The sequence below is a fragment of the Panthera onca genome, chromosome B3, assembly GCF_046562875.1.
Source record: "Panthera onca isolate mPanOnc1 chromosome B3, mPanOnc1 haplotype 2, whole genome shotgun sequence".
Lineage (NCBI taxonomy): Eukaryota > Metazoa > Chordata > Mammalia > Carnivora > Felidae > Panthera > Panthera onca.
Genome location: NC_138344.1, coordinates 115,810,485 through 115,834,764, shown reverse-complemented (window position 1 = coordinate 115,834,764; position 24,280 = coordinate 115,810,485). Strand labels below are relative to the sequence as shown.

Sequence of the window (24,280 nt, the reverse complement as noted above, 5' to 3'; positions counted from 1 at the left end):
GAATACACGCATATTTAAAAAAAAAAAAAAAACCAATAAAATTTAAGTTATGAGACAACATATTAAGTCAATTTCACAGTTATAAATATTTCAAATTACACCTACACACTATAAATTACAGGAAATAAAATTCAAGTAATAGAAAAAGAAGAGAGGAGCAAAATAAGAGGCGAGGTTATTGAAGAGGGACATAACAAGAACTGCACCATCTGGATAATTTCGTTTGAAAAAATTTTACTTGATTAACTGAACTGCATGTAAGTAACTTCAAGAGCTAATGACTCTGAATAGAAAAGCAATCGATCCTTTTTTTAAGTTCCTGGATGCTCATCTTCTTCTTTGAAAAATAAAAGTATTTGCTTCCCAGAACTGACCCCAGCAGAGCTTGCCCCAAGAGGAGCTGGGGCACACCGGTGCTGGAGCGCCTCCGATGTGTGGACACAGGAGCTGGCAGTGGTGTTCACAGGACCGACGCACTGACCGCTATCTCCAACGATGAAGCTATGTATCTCTTGACCCTTAACGTTCATTTTAGAGAAAATACCCAATGTACTGGCATGGAGTATAGGTTACTGACAAAAAAATGAGCAGCACAGTTCCTGCTATGTACGTTTAAGGAAAGGGCAGGGGTTAATCCCAAAGGCAATTTAAATAATGGTATTTTATTTTTATATATAAATAAATGTTCTGAGAAATCTCAGACTTTAGTGCATTGTTGTAAAAAATTAGTGCAGTTTTCTCATTAAAGTTTTTAGCGCTCAAGGAATAAGATAAATCTATGTCTGTTCATAGTCTCTTTCACTGTACATGAAACTTTCATACTGCTAAACGTCAAAGTGAAGGTTTCTACACTGGTCTGTTTTTAAAAATCAAGGTAAATGGATTTCATGTTCTATGACAAAACATGGCAATTATTTTTGGCAAAGAAATTAGAAAAATATGAGATCGTAGTTTAGAAATGAAGAGTTTGTTGATTTAAAGCATAGGCAATGCATAGGAAAAAAATTTTTGTAAGGATGTAATTTAACAGAACTTTATCCTTCATGCAAAATGTTTTGTCGGCAGCTAACTTAAAAAAATAGTTCAGCTTTATTTGGGGATGGAGACAGTGACAGGAGTCAGGGTGAAGGGCGAAGGAGAGGCGCTTGGCCGAGCCCACTCTACATCCAAGTATCTCCCACACAGGAGCAGAGGAAAACCTGCAGGCGTCTTCTGCGCTCTCCTCTCTTTTTCCAACGTCTCGGAATGGAGAGGGAAGAGAAATGTAGTTATAAAACACTGGCTCACACTTCAGCCCCAAGTTCTAGTACCCCGGTTTCAATTACAGTCACATATTTATCATCAATCTGGACCAGAAGTACTGTCTTGTCGATGTGGGATCTAGTACCTGGATCTCTGCTGCAAGGCACCCATCGGTGAATCACCTAATGATTCAGAATAAAATAAATTAGTGGCAGGGACCTCGGATGTATTTGCAAACTTCACTTAAAATTAGAGATAGTCATTCTGTTTGATAATTCAGCAAAAGGTGCATTTAAAAAAGCATGAGCATCAATTAGCTAAAAACGTGCACACAAGTCGGTCAGGCTACACAAAAAGTGAGAGCAGGGGTCAGCTTCGTAAGAGAACTCACATGGCCTTCCATGCCCTCCTGAGGACTCCAGTCTTTCCAGCTGTTTCTCCCAGCTTTTAACCGGACACCCTCATCAGGCCACTGCAGCTCTTTCCTTTTTGATAGGTTGATCCCATCCAGAACTTGACTGGGATCCACGATCTGTATTGTAAATAAACATGGGTCATTTCTAATTCAATTTTTTTCTTGATGATGACAGATTATATAATCTCAAGTAAAATCTCTTTCCCAGACTAAGTCTCAAGTTCTCCATGGCCTATAACTGGACAAAAAACAATCCGAAAGGCCACCTCCTGAATTCCTTTTAGCCTACAGCAGACCTTACTGCCAGGGCCACGTGACAACAGCTGAGTGCGGAACAACAATCGCCACTGAGAAACTACTTGCCTCCAGTTTTCAGGCTGGCAGAAACTTTTTTCAACATTCAAAAACGTCCTAGTCTTCAGACTAAGTAATATGAGGTATGTTTTCACCAGCATCCTCCACTCGACAAACGAGAAATAAACAAACAGGTGAGACAGTGCCAGAACTGTGGGCTTACTCACTTGGACTCTGTAAATCACTTCCCCCCTTTTGGCGTGTGAATTATTGGCAGGACTTAAGGGGTTGCCCGGCTGGGCGTCGGCGGCACTGCTCTGACCTCCCTCTGTCCCAAGAAAGCCCACGAGAGTGTGATGTTTGCAGGCCGGGATGCTCTGGCTGGAGCTGCTGGAAGAGGGGAGGCCATGCTGCACACAGCCCACGCCGCTCTGACCGGAGGGCTCCATCTGGTTCACCATGGAGAGGCGGGACTGGATGGAGGACGGCAAGTTCCGGAGCGATATCTGACTGGTGGAAGAGCGCCGACAGGGCACGAACCCCGTGGTGGACATCCGGAGAGACGAGTGCCGGCTGCTGTAGCAGTAAGACGACTGGCTGGCCACTGAGGCCCGAGCAGGGGACTGTCTGACCAGGCTTGACTGGACAGAGTGGGAGCTGTGGCTAGTGCCTAGCGAGGGAGAAACAACAGCACTTGTTCCAGATGGCGTGATTCAAACACGGTTCTTTTCTTTTTTTTCCCTAAATCTTCTTCCCTTAAGCAAAATGACTTCAATGTACTGAATTTAACGCTTATATTCAAAACTTTTTAAGTTATCAAAAATAAATATTTGAGATCGGTTTTCTTGGGTGGTTTTGAGAATATCATTTTAATTTGCTAAAGCTTGTCAATTCTTTTTTAAAGTTTATTTATTTGAGAGTGAATGGGGGAGGGAGGGAGAGAGAGAGAGAATCCCAAGTAGGGTCCACACTGTCAATGCAGATCACAAACTGTAAGATCATGACCTGAGCCAAGATCAAGAGTCAGTCACTTAACTGACTGAGCCATTCAGTCAGTTTGCTGCCCAATTTGCCCAAATTGCTACCCAATTTGCTAAAGCTTTTTAAAAATTAAAATTCTGGAGTAAAAGAAAGACACAAATAATTTCAGCAAATATCTGGATTTAATGCTGGGATAAATCCTAAAATATCTTCCACAGAAATATTTCAGAATAACAAGAATAACTCCTTAATACTTCAGAAATTAAGTATCTCATGGAAATGAGACGACGAGAAATATTTACTAAGGATTCATGTGGCAAGATCCATAACTATTTCTCAAGGTCTAGAATTAGTGGCCTTTCAATCCATTCCAATGACACACTACACGGTCTATAGAGAGATGATGATACCACATTGCAATCTTCGTATCCATTACAGGCTTGCTACTATACATGAATTATCAGTGATACTGAATCGCAGGTTCTTCTGTGTCCTTTTTCAAATTGCTTGATAGAATTCCTCAGGTTTGTCTTTTTCCTGACTCCTAACAGTAATGTGAGAATTAGAAAGTAAGTTTTAACTCTAATGAAAAAATTCCTCCATGTACTTTCTATCTGAAAACACAAAGAGCTGATCAAAGAGCATGTAAAAAAGCATACTGAAAGTTTTAACTTTTCACTCAGAAGTTAAAAAAGAACCACAAGATGTTGATAATATACCTATTTAGTCTTGATTACAATGCTATTGGATTTTTTTTTTAACATAAGTAAATGTCTTAAGACTTCATCTCGTTCATAGAAAGCAGCGGGGGGGGGGGGGGAGTAGACAGCACTGAATCAACCAATCAGCCATATGAAAACAGATTAAATCTGATTCCTACTGCATACCATGTGGATTGCAGATATCATGTAAAAGGAAAATTAGTAAAAAAAAAAAAAAAAAAAATACCATCAGTGCCTTGGGATAGGAAAAAATTTCTTAAGTAGGATACAAAAAGTACTAATCAGAAAGGAAAAGATCAGCAAATTGCTCCACACTAAAACCAAGAACTTCTTGTCAAAAGAGAAGCTACTCGGGGTGCCTGGGTGGCTCAGCGGGTTAAGCATCTGACTCTTGGTTTCGGCTCAGGTCATGATCTCACAGTTCTTGAGTTCGAGCCCTGCATTGGGCTCAGTGCTGACAGCATGGAGCCTGCCCGGGATTCTGTCTCTCAAAATAAATAAACTTAGAAAATTAATTATATATATATTTATATAACATAATATATAATAATAATCACATATAAATTAATTTATACAATATATTTATATAATATATAATTAATAATTATATATGCATATATATATATAAAAGAAGGGGAGGCACTCTTCACAGAAAGAGAATCGAAAGTCAAGGGATAGAATGGGAAAAGACATTTGTAGTACAGAAAACTGACAAAGAACTTGAATACAGAATATACAAATAAAATAAAAAGACCAAATAGAAAAATGGGCAAGAGATTTAACAGGTACTTCAAAGAGAGAAACAGGTGATAAACTCAGTTTAAAACCTTTCAATCTTGGGTATCAGAGCAATGCAAATTAAAACAATGAAATTAAAGACCACCCCTTCTCCTGTTCTTCTGAGCAAGCAGGGAACCGATAATACTCCGGGTCAAAGTTTACAGGATGGGCATTCCTTTGTATAACTGGTGAGAGTACCAACTGGTTAAAAAAACAAAAACAAAAACAAAACCTTCCTGGAAAGACTTTTGGCCTTATGTGTCATGAATCTTAAATATTCCCATAAACTTTGATTTAGTGATTGCATTTTTAAAGTCTCTAGCCCAAGAAAACAGCAGTCACAAAGTTTATTTGTAACATTCGAAGAAACCAAATCATTGACCAATGAAAGAGAAGTTAATCACATTATAAACTAGATTATTATTAGCCTTTAAAAATTATACTTTCAAAGACATGACATTTCAAATTTTACATATATATAAAGGGATAAATATAAATAGGATAACATCCAACCAGGAATCAAACAAAATATTTTTTACATATTTCCAAGTAGGTAATCTAGAATTCTCTTTAGACATGCATACTAACTGAGCCCCAGAGCTAAGAGGCTTAGACACATAAGTTTGTTTTCACATTACCTAGTGTTGGAGGATAAGATGTGACAGGTGGATGGGGTCCTGCTCCCGACCCTTGCCCTGGATTTGCAGTGCTTCCCTGGGACACATTGCTATGGGGGTCACTGGCACTTGTTGCATTGTTACTAGTGCAGGAAATTCCACCTCCAGTGTCGGAATCTTCAATATTGCCACCACTGTTACAGCCAGCCCCACACCCTTTCCTTAACCTGGGAACAAACACCAAAGTAAGCAGCATTATCCCACAATCACCTCAAGATAGGGGTTTTATTCTATTTCTAGCTATTCAGAATGTTTAATGCTACTAACATTCACCTTTCAGTCTTTACAGCATAGTCAGTATGAGAAACAAAAAAAGGTCAGTTATGTTTTCAAAGGATGGCCTAAGAACTATCCCCGTTATACTCACTGCCTCAATTCTTCCCAATCTACCTTCACTTTTATATACTCTATCATCTTTTCTGATCTTGCCTTCTTTCCTGAACCATAATAAACTGCACATAACGAAACTGCACCATTAAGATTACAGATGGAAACAGAATTCTTGGCAGTGTCTGTTCAGCGCCTCTGAAGTGTGCACCCCGGAAGACCTCATCTCTGCTGTAGCACACTTGGATGAGCACTGCTGTAATCACTGCCTCGCCCCTGCCTTTTTAATGTGGGGTGACCAACTATCCTGGATAGCCTACAATTAATTTTCTCAGTCTGGCACTGAACGTCTTGCTTCCCAGGAGACCTCTCAGTGCTGGGCAAACCAGGGCAGTTAGGCACTCTAATCTCTATACCATTTCTCTCGGGGGAAGAGAACTCAACCTCTTCAAGGCAATTCCAGCACAACGGATAATTTTGGAAAGAAATTTCTTCGAACGCCACTCTGGTTTATTTCTTCTTTCTTGTATTAAAATGGTGAAACTTTTTTTTTTTCTGAATATGCCTAGAAGAAGATGTCTATTTGAGAGTTTGCCACCCCAATTCCACATCCTGTTTTTAAGTTCTGTTATTTAACGATCTGAACAAAAGCTTGTAAGAAATTGAAGATACTCCGTGACTTTTCTTCACCAGACACCAAACTATGATGTTCCTATACAAAACACCATAATTTACTAGACAAAGGAAGAGAAAAAATTCATGTGCACACTTGAAGACACCACAGATTCGAGATCTGAGTGATGACTGGATTGTTAAAATGGCAGTAGTATCTCCGCATCGCACAAGCAGGAGTTTCAGCAAATACAGTGTGCGCCCCCTACTGCTAGAATGGAATAAAACAAAAGTAATCAGCTTGTTCAGGTTTCCTACGTTTTTCTCTAATTTGCCGTTTGTTGGCTCACACATCCTAATAGTGGCACTATGCTGCAATATAGAGTAAGAAAAGCTAAAGAAAAGGGAACTATTCAAGATTCTACCAAATGCTGGAGGAATGGTTCTTTTTTTTTTTTTAATTTATTTATTTTGAGAGAGAGAGAGCACGAGCAAAGAAAGAGCAGAGCACCAGGGAGAGAATCTCAAGCAGGCACAGAACCTGATGTGGGGCTCAATCCCATGAACAAGGAGATCATGACCTGAGCCAAAATCAGGAGTCAGACACTCAACTGACTAAGCCACCCAGGTGCCCCTGGAGCAGTGGTTATTGACCAGAGTTGTACATTTGATGTACTGAATAAGAGTTTGAAATAGACTACTTCCCGAAGTTCCTGACAGAATAGGTTTAGATTGTGTCATGGCATCTGTATTTTTTCTAGAAGCTTTCCAGGTGATGCTCATGAAAACTGCTTGGATGAAGATGGTCAGGACACACCATCACTGAAATATGCAACCCCATGGCTCACCTGTGCCAGGTTGACACTATGAAGTTTCTGATATTGCCCAAGCTTATAGGTCCCCCAAGGATTTCTTTAAGCTGTTCGTGGCTGTCAGAGTAAGAAGTTGTCAGGGGGGAGACAAAGATTGGGTAGCCAATAGGTTGATCACAAGATGAGTTTATCATGTTTCTCAGAGCTTGTTTTGCATTCTGGATGCTCCCTCTCTCTGGATTACGGTTACGTAGAAACACAAGCTCTTGCTGTTGTCCTGCCCAAAGACCTCGGACACATTCCTTATTAACCTGAAAACCAGAACACATGGGAATTAGGTTAAGGGGCCAAGAATGAAACTCATATAAACAGAAGAGTATAAATGGGAGAGATACAAAAGACCTATGATAACAGTGAAAAGCAAGAAATACAAGTACGTCACATTTGAATAGGAGCTCTTCAATTTTCCATTGTCATTCGTAGGCTGTTAAATAATAAGCAGCCATGGTACTCTCTTCCCTGGTCTGCCTTACAAAAATACCAAGTTTACCAAATTGATAAAGTGTTGCATTTTGCAATCGGGGTAATAAGATATTTTTGATAGAAATGAGCAGTAACAAATATTTAGAGTTAAAAGGATGTTTGTGACTTTGCAGGTTGGTTAAATGAAGTAGATAAAAAGCAAATCGTTATAAACTATTAAAATAAAATCTCAGAAATTAAGCTACCTAAAGCCATGAGATGTTTAAAAAATCAAAAAATAAACAAAAAACAGTGAAAAGTACAAACTATGGTATTATTTTGCAACCTAGGAATCAGATTAGCAATATGGTGCTGATATTCTAAGAAGAGATGCTGATATTCTAAGAAGAGATAGCATATATAATAGATAAGACTGCCACAGAAAGAAAATAAGCAAACATTATAAGACTCTATCATACTTGAGAAAATTTCAGAGGACAGAATAAATTACATTAAAATAAATCAAATTAAGTGCTCATAAATAATGCTAATGTAGTATGGTCATTTTTTTTGTCTATAAAAAGAGTTTCAATGACTTTTTAAAGTTAGGACAAGGTTATGTAAGTTCCTTTCTTCTTTTTTCAGACACAAACACCTCAAAAACTTACCTTAATGACTCTGAAGCTCAGGTATCGTCTATTCAGCATTATGATCTTATATTCATTGGTGCCATCATCCATGACATGCCGCAGAGCAAGCAGGGAGGGAGAATTGGCAAGAACCGCGCTCCGCCACGCAGGGTCCCCTTCATGAGCTATTACGAGGTTCTTTTCATGAGACACAATGGCTTCATAGAGCACAGTAGGGTCATCATACTCATCTGGAGAAGTGAAATGATCCTAAACAGAAATTAAAAATGTGGTTTTTTTTTAAAGTTTATTTATTTTGAGAGAGAGACAGAGCACTAACAGGGCAGAGAGAGAGAGAGAGAGAGAGAGAGAGAGAGACAGAGACAGAGAATCCCACGCAGACTCCACAGTCAGTGCAGAGCCCCATGTGGGGCTCAAACTCATGAACTGTGAGATCATGACCTGAGACGAAGTTGGATGCTTAACTAAGCAATCCAAGTGCCCCCAAAATATGGTTTATAGGAAGTGAAGGACTTCCAGTGTACTGATAAAAGCTTCTATAGTTACTACTCAGTTACTAAATGAAAATTATTAAAAACTGGTTTAATATGAATGTTTCATATCCATACATATTGTTATTATTAGAGATAAATCAGAGATTCTTAAATTCAATCAGACTAGGGATTAGCTCATTACTGCTGTACTACTTTTGTAAATTCTTCAATCCAACCCTATCCTCTAAGTTTTAAATAAATAAATACTTTTCCCATTTTTATGTATTTTCTTTTTCTCTTCATGTTGGGTTTTACATGTCTTCATTCACATATAATTTTTTTCTGTTCAAGAACTGTCTCACTGGTATCAGTTAAGGAAGGCTAAACTACATAAAAATTCCCTCTTACATACAACTCTAATATACATAAAAGTTCCCTCTAATGTAACTCTTGGTGACACTGACACTCCAGAACTCACTCTAGAATTCAGCGGAAGCTAGAATTCAGCTGAAATACAACTTTTGTTTAGCTTCTTCCTTGCTTCTCTCCCTTCCTTACAAATTCCCTGGAGGGCACCCTGTCAATCTCTTGCATAGGAGTCCTGGACTCTGACTCTGTTTCTAGAGAACGTGACCCAAGCCACGTTTACAAATTAACAATACCTCTGTACACCAACCCTCCTAACCTTTCCTTTAAATATTAAGCTCACTTTCTCATATCAGCAGATAACCAGATATCATATAATGCACTCTCTTGTAGCTAATAGTTCCTCTAGGGAAGGAACAGTTCCTTTGTATGGTAGTGTTGGTATAATTTTTGAATGGAAAATAAAAGTGCAGACATAGGGAATAATTATATTCTTAATAAAATGGACAAAGTTGGAAAATATTAGGCATGTCAAAATGGAGTATGTTTAATCTTGTTCAAATATTTCTTCTCATTGGGCTGAATGAATATTGCTTTGGAGGCAAAGTATTTGAAACAAGCAGAATGTCCATGAATACAGAAATTGCTAAGTAAACTGTAGTTAAAAATCATACCCTGAAATACTACAGAGCCATTAAAAATGTGATGTGCCTCTGTATGTGCTGGCTATTCATGTTATATGTATTTTTTAAGTTTATTTATTTTGAGAGAGAAATAGCACACACATATGTGCACTGAGCAGGGGAGGGGCAGAGAGAGAGAGAGAGAGAGAGAGAGAGAGAGAGAGAGAGAGAATGAATATCCTCAGCAGGCTCCTTGATGTCTGCACAGAGCCCAATACAGGCTTTGATCTTACGAATTGTGAGATCATGACCTGAGCCAAAATCAAGAGTTGGACACTTAACCAAATGAGCCACCCAGATACCCCATCCATGTTATATTAAATAGGGGGGAAAGCATATGCCACAGATCATTTTATGTAGCACAATTATATTTTTAAAAAGGCAAATATTTATACATATAGATGGAAATGTCTATGAACTTAGGGAAATCAGAAAAGATATACATCAAATTATTGGCAGTAGCTGCTTCTTGGAAGGGCTGTACAATGGTATGGGGTGATGGGAAGATACTCTTGGGTGATCTTTTTCATTATGTTTCAAATAAAAAGAGCAAATGTTCCCAGTTCTGGCAAAAGTTTTTCAAAGGCGTTTTAAAAATACACTTGAGAAGTTATAAGCCAATGCACAAGATATATTTTTTGAAGATAATGAAACTGATTCATTTAGCATTCATTGGCGGCCAAGCATTGTGCTAAGCAATGATGATGTAAAGACAAATAAGAAATATGGGGCACCTGGGTGCCTCGGTCAGTTGAACATCTGACTCTTGATTTTGGCCCAGGTCATAATCTCAGGGTTGTGAGACTGATCCCCATGTCAGGCTCTCTGCTGAGCAGGGAGCCTGCTGAAGATTCTTTCTCTTTCTCCTTCTGCTCCTCCCCTGCTTTCTCTCACGCACACACTCTCAAAACAAAACATCTTTGTCCTCAATCACAGACTGACTGTAAGATTTTCATCATGTCACTTATAAGCCAAACTGGATGTTGAGACTAATGAAAATGGTAAAATAAGGAGGTAAAGTGTTTTACAAAATGATTAAATAGAGAAGAAAACACATGAACAAGAGAACACATAAAAAAGGCAATTTGCTTAATTTCTCTGAGTTCTTAGTCTTCACCTACCAAATTGGGATTTAAATGATTTTCTGGGTTGGGGCGCCTGGGTAGCTCAGTCAGTTAAGGATCAGACTTCGGCTCAGGTGGTGATCTCACGGTTGTTCGAGCCCTGTGTGGGGCTCTGTGCTGACAGCTCAGAGCCTGGAGCCTGTTTCAGATTCTGTACCTTCCTCTCTCTCTCTGCCCCTCCCCCACTCACCTTCTGTCTCTGTCTCTCAAAAATTAAATAAATAAATGGGTTTCCCCCCCAGTTTACTAAAAAATAGTAACAATAATGATAATTTTCTGGGTTGTGGAGACATCATGTATATAAGAGCACTAATATGCTGTACAACAGTGTAAAATTATAAATACTACACAGATTATAAATTTTAATTTATAAAGTAAAAACATAATACACTAGATTGGAGAATTAAAAAATCAAAAAAGAACTGTAAAGGAAAAAGCATAAATTAAACACACCTACAAAGTACTAAACACACATTAGCAAAGATTGAGAGGCAAGGGTTAAGAGAAACTTTATATTTCTAGCTTTCTGGGAAAAAAACCCTTTTTTTAAGTTTGAAGTAAAAGTTACATGTAACAAACAATACCATTTTAACCATGCAGTTAGAAGCATTTTGACAAATATGCACACCGATGTAATCACTGCTACATTCTAGATATAAAAGTTCTCCCTCATTCCCAAACACTCCTTCCTGTCTTTTGGCATTCAATCAATCTCCACATCCCAAGGGACCACTAATCTGCTCTCTGTGGCTACAGACTAGTTTGGCTTTAGATTTTATATAAATAAAATTATACAATATGTACTCTTTTTATGTCTGGCTTCTACTCTGCATAATGTTTGAGATTCATTCATGTTGTGGAGTCTAACAGTAGTCCATTCCTTTTTATTGCTAGGTAATATTCTATCATGTAGATATACCATAGTTTGTTCGTCTGTTGATGGACAGTTGAGTTGTTTCCAGTTTGAGGCAATTACAATTAAGACTCCAATGCACACATGTGTGTTCTTTGTACAGACATAAACTTTCATTCTCTTAGGTAATTATTTCTGGGTTCTATGGAATGTGTATGCATATCCTCTCTTTTAATATTGTTCGCTTAACATTGCCCATTTTTTGCTTTTGGGAGTTTTCAGGAGTATACAACATACAAACCTTGGAGATTACCTATTTACAGATCTATCTTTTCTTGGCCTGAGAGTCCCTCATGGGCAACCCAAATTCTGTCTCAAAATGATGCTTATAAATGGTTGTTTCTTACCACTGAATGGGTCCACTTCAGCCTTCTCAAAGGTGTGTCAGAATTATGGAATTTCTCCAGGGGCACTTGTGTTCCCTACCTTCCCCTCACCAGCCTTCCGTGGCTCCTGGGTTCCTGATTCCAACCCCTTACCCCCTGCTTGTCACTGTTGTTGTCAGTCACGGCTAATGAGAGTGAGTTTACCCAACTGTGTTGGGCCATCATGTAAGGTAGAGAAACACTGTCACAGGCAATAATGCCACCGCCAAAGGAACATGTAAGGAAATGAACGTGGCAGCAACAGGTAAGAGCACCTGTAGGGAGAGATGGGGGCAAAGACCTATGGTATCAGAAAATACAGATACCCTGTGCCTCAGTTTCTTCTCTGACAAATGGAGATAAAATACTTGTCATAACTTTTAGAATTAACTGACGATCTCTCTATTTGGAGTTGTTAGATAATCATGTTATGTAAAAGAGTATTTCTTACAGAGCAGATGTATTAACCAGTGCCTTTTGAGAAATTCTGAAGTTTTAAAAACACTTTAACCTAAAGTCATTATTTTTTTCTTTTTAAAGACACTGAATTGTCTCAAAACCAGAAAGCCAGTCTGAAGAACAAAGACAACTCTTTGTTCCCAAATGTACATTTTCTCCATGATCCTCAAAATACTATTCCATTTTCAACAGAGACTTTCAAATAATATATCCCTGATCAGTAATCTCCTAAATAATATGGGACATTGACTTTATTCCAGCAGTCTTAGATTATAGTAATATCACTTGCAGAGTAATTCACCCGTTATGTGGGGGGAAAAATATTCAAACAGATTTGAGTATAAAAGATGCATTTTAATGAGGCTTATCAGGCAGTCTTTGTCACCAGATCTGATGACTATTGTCAAGTGGAATGATTAGGGCAGCAAGCACCAGTTCTTAATTTCATAATACAGTCTTGAAATGATCCAGGGCTTTGGAAACGTATTTGGGGGTTACATTTTAATTTTTATTACCCTATTAGGATTATTTAACTAAGGCTAAATCTGTCCTGACCATCTATCGTTCTATATAACTTGCTACACTAAACACAGAGTTCAGTAATAGCAGCACTTACAACTCTGCCGAAATGCTACTCCACTGCACTGGGAGTTGGCTAACATTCAGCTACGGAAGAGGCTTGAATCACATGTGAAATGTAAGGTCAAAACAAGAATTCTAAGGGTGAGGGACCTTTATTTCCAGTTTGTCACTGCTTACAGTTTGCCTCAAGTTCGTGCCCAGATCATTTACTCTTTAATATTAATATTCAAATTTACTCTTAGAAACATACGTTCAGGCTTCTAAGATTTAATATCTTGCCATAAATCATGTTTTTCTGTTTTTCGAATGAAATGTTTCTCAAAAGTTCCCCAGGAACATAATTTGGAAGTGAACAAGCACCATTAAACACCAGTAATACATTATAGTTTTCCTTTTCTTACCTGATGAAGTTTAATGGACATGCGGATCCCCGGGACTACTACTTTCCTTAGTAATTCCATGTCAGCAAAGATCCATTCATCTCGAATTGAAGAAATACGGAAATCTCCCTTAAATAGGGCATGCAGTCCATAGAGGAATGACTCTAAATTACTGTTAGGATTGGAGATAAAAGTTTACACATTTTGACAAAGATCTTCCATCACACTGATTCTTACATGTGGTTGTACATCAGAATCATCTGGGAGTGTTTTGCAAATACAGATTCCAAAGACTGTACTAATGCCAGAACCCCTCAATCAGAATCACAAGGGATATAGGCCTGTTTGAGCTGGGATCCTTGTTTAGTAACCACTATAACAGTGAGTCCATGAAAATCAACAACGAAGAGTATATAAGCTACAAAAACTTAAGGAGGGCCTATTGGAAAACATATAGTAATCACAAAAGAATCTAAACCAGGTAATATTTCTTAATTCTAATTCATTAAGATGCGTATGTCAAGAAATTCAGTTTATATTTATACTCCCTAAATCTAATGTACTAGATTAGCCATATTAAAAGCATAAATGCTCTGGACAAAAACTACATGGATATATGGAAAAATAAAAAGAGGTAAATCATTAGAAAAACAGATATAAAACAGGGGGAGACCAATAAACTTTATGGGGTGATTATTAAAAATGACTTAACTCCATTAAATTTTTGTTACCAGTAGTTACCCACACGTGTGAATTTTAAAAGCCAGCTATTAACCACTTGAGAGAACTCAACTATGTTCAAAGATCTATAAAAAACCAGTATCAGAAGAGACTTTTGCAATAAATTAGCATAGAATAAGCATTCTGAAAAGCTATTTCAGATTTTTCAGATTTATGTTATATAACTCCCCCTACTCTTTTCCTGAAAACAGAAATGCCTTCCTTGCCTGGACATATGGTGGGATGCAGTCCCCAAAGCTCTCCGTCCCAGAACACAAAGTCCATAACAAAGAGTCACCAGGGATGAATCTTTGTCTACATCCAGTGGCTTTAAAAAACAAAGAACATTAGTTATCAGAAAGGTATAAAGGTATTTTAACAAATCAGAAGATATTTAACAAATCAGAATGAAGAACTCAACTAGCATACAATTTCCATGTCTTCAAATAGTTCTAATGAGAAGAAGCTTAGCAAATCAGTATAAAATGAAGTATCAATATGTATGAGGAGGCTCTTTGAAACCTTTAAGTAAAATAGAATACTTTATAATAGCAGAACAAACTTAAAAAACTGGCTGTTTTATAAAGTATAAGGACCTTAGCAAAACATCTCAAAGTATTTACTGGTATACACCATTACTGATAACGTCCTCTCCTGAAAATACAATATTCTATCTATTAATTAGTTATTTCTGGACATAAGCTGGCTATTAGTGACGGCTGTATTACCCTCCCAGTGACTATAACTATAGTAAAGAAAATCAAATTGCTATCTGGAGAATATTGCTTCCCCTCAACCTCTGAGTTGTTTTTTTTTGTTTGTTTGTTTGTTTTTTTTTTAACAACTGCAGATTCTCTTACTCAGATGATCAGGAAGAGGAAGATCTGGAAAAACTGACCTCATAATAACAAACAGGGATAGTCTTTCCATCTCTGAAAAAATAGGCTCAAACAGTTATAAATGAAATAACCTCTACCTTTGCTCTTCGGGAAGAGCAATACTCTATCCAGTTGAGGTAAATCACACAGAAACTCTCCCTGGATATGCCAGCTAGTCGATGGTCATAGTCTTCATCAATGTTTGGATTAAATGTTGGGTCTACATCAACATAATTTCGATCTGCACACAAACGCAGTCCCTCCTGCATTGTCTCATTAGCTAGCCACTCCTCTAGCTTAGAAGAAGTTGTAACATAATAAATGATACCCTAATGGGGAAAAGATTTAAAAAAAAAAAAAATCCAGGTTAAATTATAATTTGGATTAACTCCAATTTCTCACTAAATAAATGCCAACAGTTTATACTGATTGTATAACTTAATATTTTATTCTAGCTCAATACTGTAAGAATACATTTTAGGAATGCTGTAAAAAATGTACCTCAGGTCTTTCTGGATGAACAGTTAATTTAATACTTTAAAAATCACAACCATAAATTCAGCAAGGCAAATTCAAAATAATTCTATTGATTTTAGAACTTTTGAGTTTAGGGTATTTTAAGAGAGGCAGAAAAACTTTACTGTGATGGATTTGAGAAATTGCTCATAGAAAGTTATTAAATCAGCTTGTGATACTAGGTCAAGTTATAGAATTATAATAATAAAGCGACAGAAATATATCTATTTAGAATCAGAATTGGAAAATCCCATATACACATGCAGACGCACAGCATGTAAAAACTATAAAATCTATCTCCCTGAGGTTGGGTTTAACCAAACATTAAATATAAGATTTAACATTCATCCCAATCAGCACAAATAAGGTGATACATAGAGGAAGTAAAACAGATGTGGAAAATCCAGACATGGGTCACCGAAATTTATCACACATTTCCCTCTTGAAAATATTGGCTTTGTCTGCAGGCCGCCAAATCATAGCTGTGCTGTAATCTTGTAAAATCTTCAGCAAAAACAGAATACCGGTGTAGTAAAGAACTAGCCTTGCCCAAAGAGAGGTTTGGTATCTGCCCTTGGGTCCTGGGAAATAACTTCTACTCCCTTGGAATGCTTTGGCTGATTAAGACTCTTTGTTCACTTGGGGCTTAGAGCCATGACCTCTGGAGGAGCTGGAAACTAAGGCTGGCCGTGTGGGTGGTCAGCCACATTTAAGTGACTGCACTCCAATAAAAACTCTATATACCGTGGCTGAAGCAAGCTTCCTTAGTTGACAATACTCTGTGAATACTGTCACACATTTGCTGCCGGGAGAAATGGGCATTGTGTGCACAACTACACCGGGAGAAGACAACTGGAAGCTCATGCCTTGGTGTTTCTGGACCCTGCCCTATATGCCTATTTGCATGGCTGATTTTAATCTGTATCCTTCCACCGTTATAAATCCTAATCAAGAGTATAATGGCCTTGCTGAGTTCTGTGAGTCCTTCTGGCAAATTACTGAATCTGAGAGTGGCCCCTGCAGCTGGTGTCACAAGTGAGGGTGGTCTTGGGGAACTCCCAGATCTTGCAATACTTTTATTCAGTTTATTGAAAGCAGTGCAAAGCAGTGGTCAACAGCAAGGGCTCAGGAGTCAGACAAGCCTATGTTTTAAATCCGTAACTCCACTTGCTAGTTAGAGGACTTGGGACGGGTAACATCTGATTTTTGTTTACTTGTAAAACAGAGATGTGATACTCCCTTAGGAAACTGGGTAAGATACATATATTTGTATATATGCATATTCCTTAGCCTGGTGCCTAAAACACATGAACTACAAATAATAGCTATTATTATTAATAAACAAATGGAGTAAGCTCAACTAAAGAAACAGCAAGACCTTTACAGGTATACTTTACTGACTTACTGGATGCTAGAGAATTTAAATCACTACTTAGAAGCAAAGCACAGGTACAAAAAATATACATACGTCTTTCCCAAAAAAAACTTCCAACTATCAGGAGATCTAACGAGGCACATTCCCTTACCTTGACATAGTAAGTGGTGAGTACTTTCCGAAGATCAAAGACTTGAAGCATAGAAGCAGCACTATTGTCAGTGATGCTATACCCCTCCAGAATATACTTAGTGACTATCACTTCCCAAGCTAGCCAGCGCTGGCTAAATGCAGCATTAAATGAAAGCACATGAGGAATATGACCAGGTTCACAACAGCAAAATCCTTCATCTTCTTCAACGCCTTCAGTAATGGCCTCTACTTCCCGTTGTTGACAGTAAGTACCTTAAAGAGAATGAGAGAGAGAGAGAGAGAGAGAGAGAGAGAGAGAGAGAGAAAGAAAGACACGAGTGAATACAAAGGAGAAAAAAAAATATGAAATAGAAAAATAAGTGCTTCAAAGACACAAGAAATTTAGAAAAAGGACACCTTTTATAGTAATTGAAAGTATGTGACTGATTTGCCCTGGAATCTTCATTAACAAACTGCAGGAAGCTCCAGCAAGTAGACATATTATATATTCATTTCCTGAAGAATCACAACATGCATTAGTGCACTGAAGGTTCTGAAAATTTGCGCAGTAACCTTCTTAATTTTGATTCACTGATCCCAAACTTTTCAAATTTGGGTTTACAATAGCATTTATGTCAAATGAAGGCCAATGAGTAAAGGGACATCTCATGAAGGTTTGAGTTAATTCAATAAGGGAAGGACTGAATTAGAAGTAAATAGTCACAGGACACACAATATAGCCAGACATGCAGAACTCAAAAGAATCTGAGCTCTGTTTATCAGTATCATGTCCGTACTGCAAGCAGGAATATTATGTACATCCTGCTTATTTGGATATATAAACTGTAAAGGTTCATGATAATTTAATCTTAAATACATAATTTTTCTGCTGCCAATTCCAACAATAATTTGTTAGAGTTATATTATTGGCATTTGAAGCTTATCTGCTGATAAAATTTAATTAGTTATGAGATCTGATTATTTGGCACTAGCAAACAATTCTTTGAAGTTACATTCTTTTATACAAGATACCAAACAGGCATTTCCTGCATTAGTGTTACTGAAGGGAAAATACAAAATTGGAATACACAATTACATCCACAGCAATCTAGTGCCAGTAAGATATCACCTGTCACACTGATGTTAATTTTTATCTTATCTTGTTCTGTGGTCTTGCTTCCACTTAATTAGTAAATTCCTTATATAAGGATTATAAGGGGATTACACGTAATTTTATAAAGGCACATATTTAGGCTAAATAACTTATACGAGACTTTACAATAATTTTTTTCTTTAAACAGAACATATACACCATCCAGGTTTGAAAAACACTGCTCTGAGAGAAAAAGATGCCATGAAAACCAACCCGGGTGGTGGTGGTGGTTTTTGGTGGTGGTGGTGGTGGTGGTGGTGGTGTGAATGATAAGGCTGAAGAGGTAGGCTGGGACAGGGCTCAAGAGCCATGTTGTTTATCACTCTAGAACTCTGAACGGCTCTGCTGTTTCATTTCTTACTCAAATACATTGCTGAGTACTTCCGGAATAATGTCACACCGTGGTAAAAAGAAAAACCCTGGCTTGAACCTGACATTAACAGGAATGTCTGCTGCAGCTGACCACCACACACGCTCATGACTACAGATCTATATTCACAAACTTTTTTTTTTCCCTTTTCAGAATAAGGATGTGTGTGATTTTAGGAAGTATTTTTCAGACCAATAAAGGAAATGAAATTCAATCAAAAGTCTCCTAGCATCTTCTGGAACATCGTATTTTATTGTCTTCTCCTATAACCTATTAAAAGATGAATTCTATTAATTTGCTTTCTAATACTTAATTTAAAAAATGAAAATGACTCAACTAGGAAAAGGAACCTGAAAAAAGGAACTCCTGGTTTCTGCTGATTCTGGGTTCTGAAAAATTTTGCATCTATGGCCACATGTGGGTTAAACTAGTTACTTTTTTAGTCAGTTTAGTTGTATTTTGTTATCAGTATTACACTGGCTTTGTAACAAGCCTGGAGAAATTCTCCTTTTTCCATGTGCCAGAATAGGCTAGAGAGGGCAAAGAATTATTCAGTTTCTAGAAGAAACATCCTGAGACTGGCATTTTAAAAGTGTGGCATGAAGCTGGGTCTGTTCCTTAGATTTTATGTTATTACTTCATTTTATTCATTTTGTCATCTTTCTGGAAGGTCTGACTAGACCAAAGGTTTTTAAGTAAAGGAGAGACACAATGAAAGACAGCTCTACTCTGTGCAGATCACTTTGTGAGCAGTATATAGAAAAAACACATGGCAAGAGGGAACTTGGGGATGCTGACATTTATTGAGGAGACAGAATGAGACCCTTGTTCAGAGCAGCAGAATAAAGTGAACTGAGTAACTGCATTAACGTGGGGTGTTTTTACTCTACCATGCAAATCCCAAGAACAGTTCCTACCCCAACATACCCTAGTAATACATTTGGCTTAGAAAATAAAGTCATTAAAAAGCATAGGAATTAATACTAGCAACTGAAAAAAAGAACGCTGAGACCTGGAAAGGGATTCCAGAATACGTTATAAGGAACCCATTACCAATTATTTCCTGGATTAGCTATGTCTTTCAGTCACTTCATAGTGAATATTACTGATGAAATTAAATAAAACTGGCAATTATGAAAAACAGACATGTCAAAAGTAATTTGAGTAAAAACCGAGAGGAATTCCATTAGCATAATACATTTTTTACCTATAAAGTTTGACCCGGAAAACTGTGCTTGGCAGAAGTAACATTTACAAATAAAAAGTTAACACTGTAGAAGTTATAATAATAAAATTTTGGTAGACAAAAAAGTGATTGATAAATCTTTGACATAAAATTTACATGGAAAAGAATATTAAGAATATCAGTAAAATAAAAATGGAAATGAAATAAATATAAAGGGATTTAACCAAGATGTATAGCAAACTGATCAAGAAATCTGTTTAAATGTCACTTAATATTTAGAATCCACTACGAGACACAGTAAAATCAAGGAATTAAATTGGCTTAATGGACTATACCCAGAAGATACATCAAAATGCTCAGCAGATCCAAATATCTTTTTGGCAAAATACTGACACTCTTGATTAGTATTTTGAGAGGCAGTAGGTAGTTGGGACAGGGGATAACACTGTGAAGGAAAGAAAATAACGAAAGATCACAAGATATAGGCAAGAACATAAACAGACCTCATGAGAATTCTGGAATAAAAAGAAAGGAGAAACAGCTATACACTTACTTGATCATTCTACAAAATTAACTAATTATGTATTATATGCTAACTGCTGAAGTAAGTACTGGATACACAGTAATGAATACAGCAGACAAGATTCCTGCTCTTGAGGAGCTTACAACCTACTGCAAAGGTTTGCAAAATACAGCCCAGGGCCAAATCCAAACTAAGAATGGTTTTTGTTTTTAAAGCATTGTTTAAAAAAAAAAAATCAAATAAAAATATGCGACAGAAAATGTGCATGCTTCCAAAAGCCCAAAGAGTTTGCCACCTCTGGGCTAAAGGAGAAATACACCTCAAACAAACACAAATAAAAATGAAATTATAATCATGCTGAGTGCTAAGGAGGTATAAATGGCAACATGAGATAATCATGTGGGCTAGGTGTTTAGAGAAGGCTTCTCTGAGAAAGCGATATTTAGGTTAATGCTTAAAGATAATTAAGGAATTAGCCAGGTGGAAGACTGGTGGGAGGAGGGGGGATGGCTGGTACGTTTTGGGCAAAAGGAAAGGCAGTAAAAAGTCCTTAGTAAAGAACAGCACAGTTAAGACCCTGAAGGCAAGGCCAGTGTGACTAGAGTGAGTGAGGACGGTGGGATAAAGTGGGTTTGGAGAAACTGGCAAAGCCAGATAACAAACAGTGTGGTAGGGCATGCTAAGGATATGAACTCTATTTTAAATGCAGTGGAAAGCCGCTGAAAATTTTAGGTCTGAAAGGTATATGATCAAATTTGCCTGTAAAGAAAAAATCACTGGGGCACCTAGGTGACTTGGTCAGTTGAGTGTCCAACTCCTGATACCGGCCCAGGTCATGATCTCACAGTTCATGATATCGAGCCCTGTGTCTGCCAGCGTGAAGCCTGCTTGGGATTCTCTCTCTCCCTCTCTCTCTCTTCCCTCCCCCAAATAAATAAGCATTTTTAAAAAATCACTATGGCTGAGTAAAGAATTATAGGTATCTCTTGCTATCCAAATCCAGCACAAATTCAGGTAGTAAGACATACTATGTTCCCACATAAGTTTGAGTTTTGTTTGGCAAATAGTGAGAGTCTGAATGGTAAAAAATCTGTCCAAAATTTTATTTGAATCTACTCGGTACCAGAGAGTGAAAGTTGGAAGAGTGAGAATTTGGATCAATTTCTGATTTGGAGAGTTTCTGACCACTATGGTGAAATTAGCAGATCCTAAGAAGGGCCCCCTTCTGACTCACACATACAGAAATGCTAGATAAAATATCCTCCCCACACACATTTGTTTAAAAAAACAAAAAAGTTAAAAAAGAAAGGTGAATTCTTTTTAAAAAGTTAAGGTCATGGCAGTAGTAGGTGTCGTGGTGAGGGGGTGCTGACTTTTGGATGAGTCTAGTTGGGTTAGTTCTGAACATTAGATAAGACTCTAGAGAGATGGAATTAAGGTCTTGGGCTCTGTTGGAGACGCAGAAACAAATCATAAAACAAGAATAGGACATTGTGAAAGAGAGAGATTGGATGACAAACATCATAAATGAATAACAAACATCAACATTTAGTGCCTTAATTTGAGTGTCACACAAGTACAATCTTACTTTCAGTGAATGGAAGAATTTTAGAAAAGCACTTGCTCCATTAGCAAAGATATTACCTAACAAAGGTCCAAACCTTCTGATTCAATACCAGGGTGGAAATAAAGCTATAGGGTATAAACCTGATTTGATCCTCTATCTAGTCAAATGCTTTCTTATTTCCCATTTCAAGTCAAAAGCATGCAAGGCACTTCTTAGAGTAGATCAAAACACAGCTTGGATGTTCTCTCTAAAAACTCTCAAGTTCAAATGTTCCCTAGATTGAAAAGCTACACATTAATATGACTTTCCTCAATTCCTATAAAACAAGTTTCTATTCATGTTTACAAAATATTCAACTTATAGCAGTTGATAACATCAAGTTGGTATGTTTCTGACACATGATTTTCTGTGTAGAAACAGCTTCATGTGTCGTTATACAAAATTGTTGAGGGCTGGTAGGGGAATAGGGAGTAACCGCTTAATGGGTGTGAGGTTTTATTTGTGGTGATGACAATGCTTTGAACAAGACAGAGGTGATGGTTGTGTAGATGGATGAAACGGGGAGACTCCAGGTCCTGAGGCCTCGACCCAACATGTCCCAAAGATGTGGCTGAAGGCTCTTGGTCTTGTCACCACAAAGAATTCGAGGACAGGCACAACACAGCACATGAGCAACACAAGAAAGTTCATTAAAGCAGAAGTACACCCATGAGATTTGAGTGGGCAAATGCAAAAGAGAGAGACAGAGAATGAGCAAGAGACCTGCACCTGCAGGGGGTTGGGTTTCTATCACTTAATGACAGGTGTTAACTTGGGGGAGGAATATTCACTACTTGAGGTGGGGTTTTCTTGAAAGCAAGGTTTCACACTTTTTTTTCATATTTGGTCAGGGGTCACTGGCCTATTTTGTCAGTCATCTTGGGCATATCTGGTTTGTTCGGGCTTCTTGTGGCTTTGTTTTGAGATCCTGCCAGGACAGGCCTCTGACTTTCCAGCCAGCCAGCCCTGGCTTCTTCTTTACTGACCTCCAGGTACCCTGCTTGAACCTAGCCAACTGCCTACTCTAATAGTTGTACAACACTGTGAATGCACTAAATGCCATTGACTTGTTCCCTTTAAAACTGTTTTGATGTTATGGGAGCTTCACTTCAAAACAAACATTTGTTGAGGACAAAGGCATGGTGTCTACCTGAAAGCACCTGGTTGGGTACTCTATGCCTCACACAATACAGCATTCTAGATGCTGCTAGCCATCTCACAAATATATGCAACTTCTCACAAAGAAAATGACAAGACAGCAAGCAGAAAGCAACAGAAACTCAACATCACCAGGAACATAGTCAGTTATACACAAATGATGCTACCTTTACATATTTTGGCATACCACAAAAATGATTCTTCTCTGGGGCACCCAGGTGAATCAGTTGGTTAAGCATCTAACTCTCGATTTTGGCTTAGGGCATGATCTCATGGTTCATGAGTTCGAGTCCTGCATTGGGGTTCTCCACTGACAGAGTGGAGCCTGCTTAGGATTCTCTCTCTGCCTCTCCCCTACTTGTGCTTATATGCATCTCTCTTTCTCTCTCAAAATAAATAAACTTAAAGAAAAGATTCTTCTCTAAATGTGAAATTTGGAAGAGTATCTAAAAATTGTTCTTTTAACAACTCTTTTCATTCCACAATTCTGAAGACTAAGGATCTAATTTTATGCTGATTTTTGATCTGAGATGTAAACACATAAAACCCAATAGAAATAAGAGGTGAATGTCTTACCTCTGAATTCAAGTCCCCGCAGCTGGAAAGTGACTAGCCCGTTGCCTATCTCTATAAGGTGTACTAATGCATTGAGGTAGTCAGAGGCAAGAATGAAACAGTCCCCCGTACTGTAGTTTCCCCACCGTCCTAGGAGCAAATCACCACAGAGACTGTGTTGTAGGGATCTGGTTAAATGTTCATAAAAGATGGAATTCAGATTGTTGTCATCTGATCCTGTAAGAAGGGATTAAAAATGTTACACTTTACCCTACATCTCTGTCACGTCAACAAGATTGTTAAAAATATTAAAGCTAATTTCTAGTTAGGGAAATTTTTTTTGACAAGAAAAATAATATTAATACCCTAACAATTTCTATTTAAAAATGAAACAGGGTAATGAGAAGAAGTTCAGAATTTAGAGTTACAGGGGTGCCTGGGTGGCTCAGTCAGCTGAGCCCCAAATTCTTGACATCACTTCAGGTGGGACTGAGCCCTGCATCGGGGCTCCTCACTGAGCATGGAGTGTGCTTGGGACTCTCTCTCTGCCCCTCCCCTGCTTGTGCTCTGTCTCTTTCAAAATAAATAAATAAACTTTAAAAATAATATAAAATCTTTAAAACATTTTTTTAAAGTTAAAAAAAAAAGCATGCATATTAATTCAGGATTTGGCCCTTTTTAACATACACAATGGCATCATTTGCATCATGAGAATTCCAAGCCCCTTACACAAGGACGTATTCCAAGCACATAGAGCTGAGATGGCTGTTTTATCTACCAGTATGTGGT

The 24,280-nt window shown here is 37.8% G+C and overlaps 1 protein-coding gene across 8 annotated transcripts in view; it reads right to left on the bottom strand.

The window, feature by feature from the left end:
- Nucleotides 1–214: 214 nt before the first annotated feature.
- PCNX1 (pecanex 1) overlaps nucleotides 215–24,280 on the bottom strand; it is a 163,960-nt gene continuing 139,894 nt past the window's right edge. For 5 of the 8 annotated variants that reach the window (XM_078448070.2, XM_078448072.2, XM_078448071.2 and 2 more), the window contains 12 exons: nucleotides 23,513–23,728; nucleotides 16,960–17,213; nucleotides 15,016–15,246; nucleotides 14,267–14,367; nucleotides 13,341–13,491; nucleotides 7,993–8,223; nucleotides 6,899–7,173; nucleotides 5,073–5,278; nucleotides 2,179–2,621; nucleotides 1,634–1,774; nucleotides 1,388–1,424; nucleotides 215–1,239 (listed from right to left, as the gene is read on the bottom strand). In XM_078448070.2, coding sequence (XP_078304196.2) covers nucleotides 953–1,239; nucleotides 1,388–1,424; nucleotides 1,634–1,774; nucleotides 2,179–2,621; nucleotides 5,073–5,278; nucleotides 6,899–7,173; nucleotides 7,993–8,223; nucleotides 13,341–13,491; nucleotides 14,267–14,367; nucleotides 15,016–15,246; nucleotides 16,960–17,213; nucleotides 23,513–23,728 — 2,573 coding nt within the window. In that variant the 3' untranslated portion in view covers nucleotides 215–952. Of the gene's footprint in view, nucleotides 1,425–1,633; nucleotides 1,775–2,178; nucleotides 2,622–5,072; nucleotides 5,279–6,898; nucleotides 7,174–7,992; nucleotides 8,224–13,340; nucleotides 13,492–14,266; nucleotides 14,368–15,015; nucleotides 15,247–16,959; nucleotides 17,214–23,512; nucleotides 23,729–24,280 lie in introns of all 8 variants that reach the window. The other 3 variants (XM_078448073.2, XM_078448077.2, XM_078448074.2) reach the window with 2 other exon arrangements.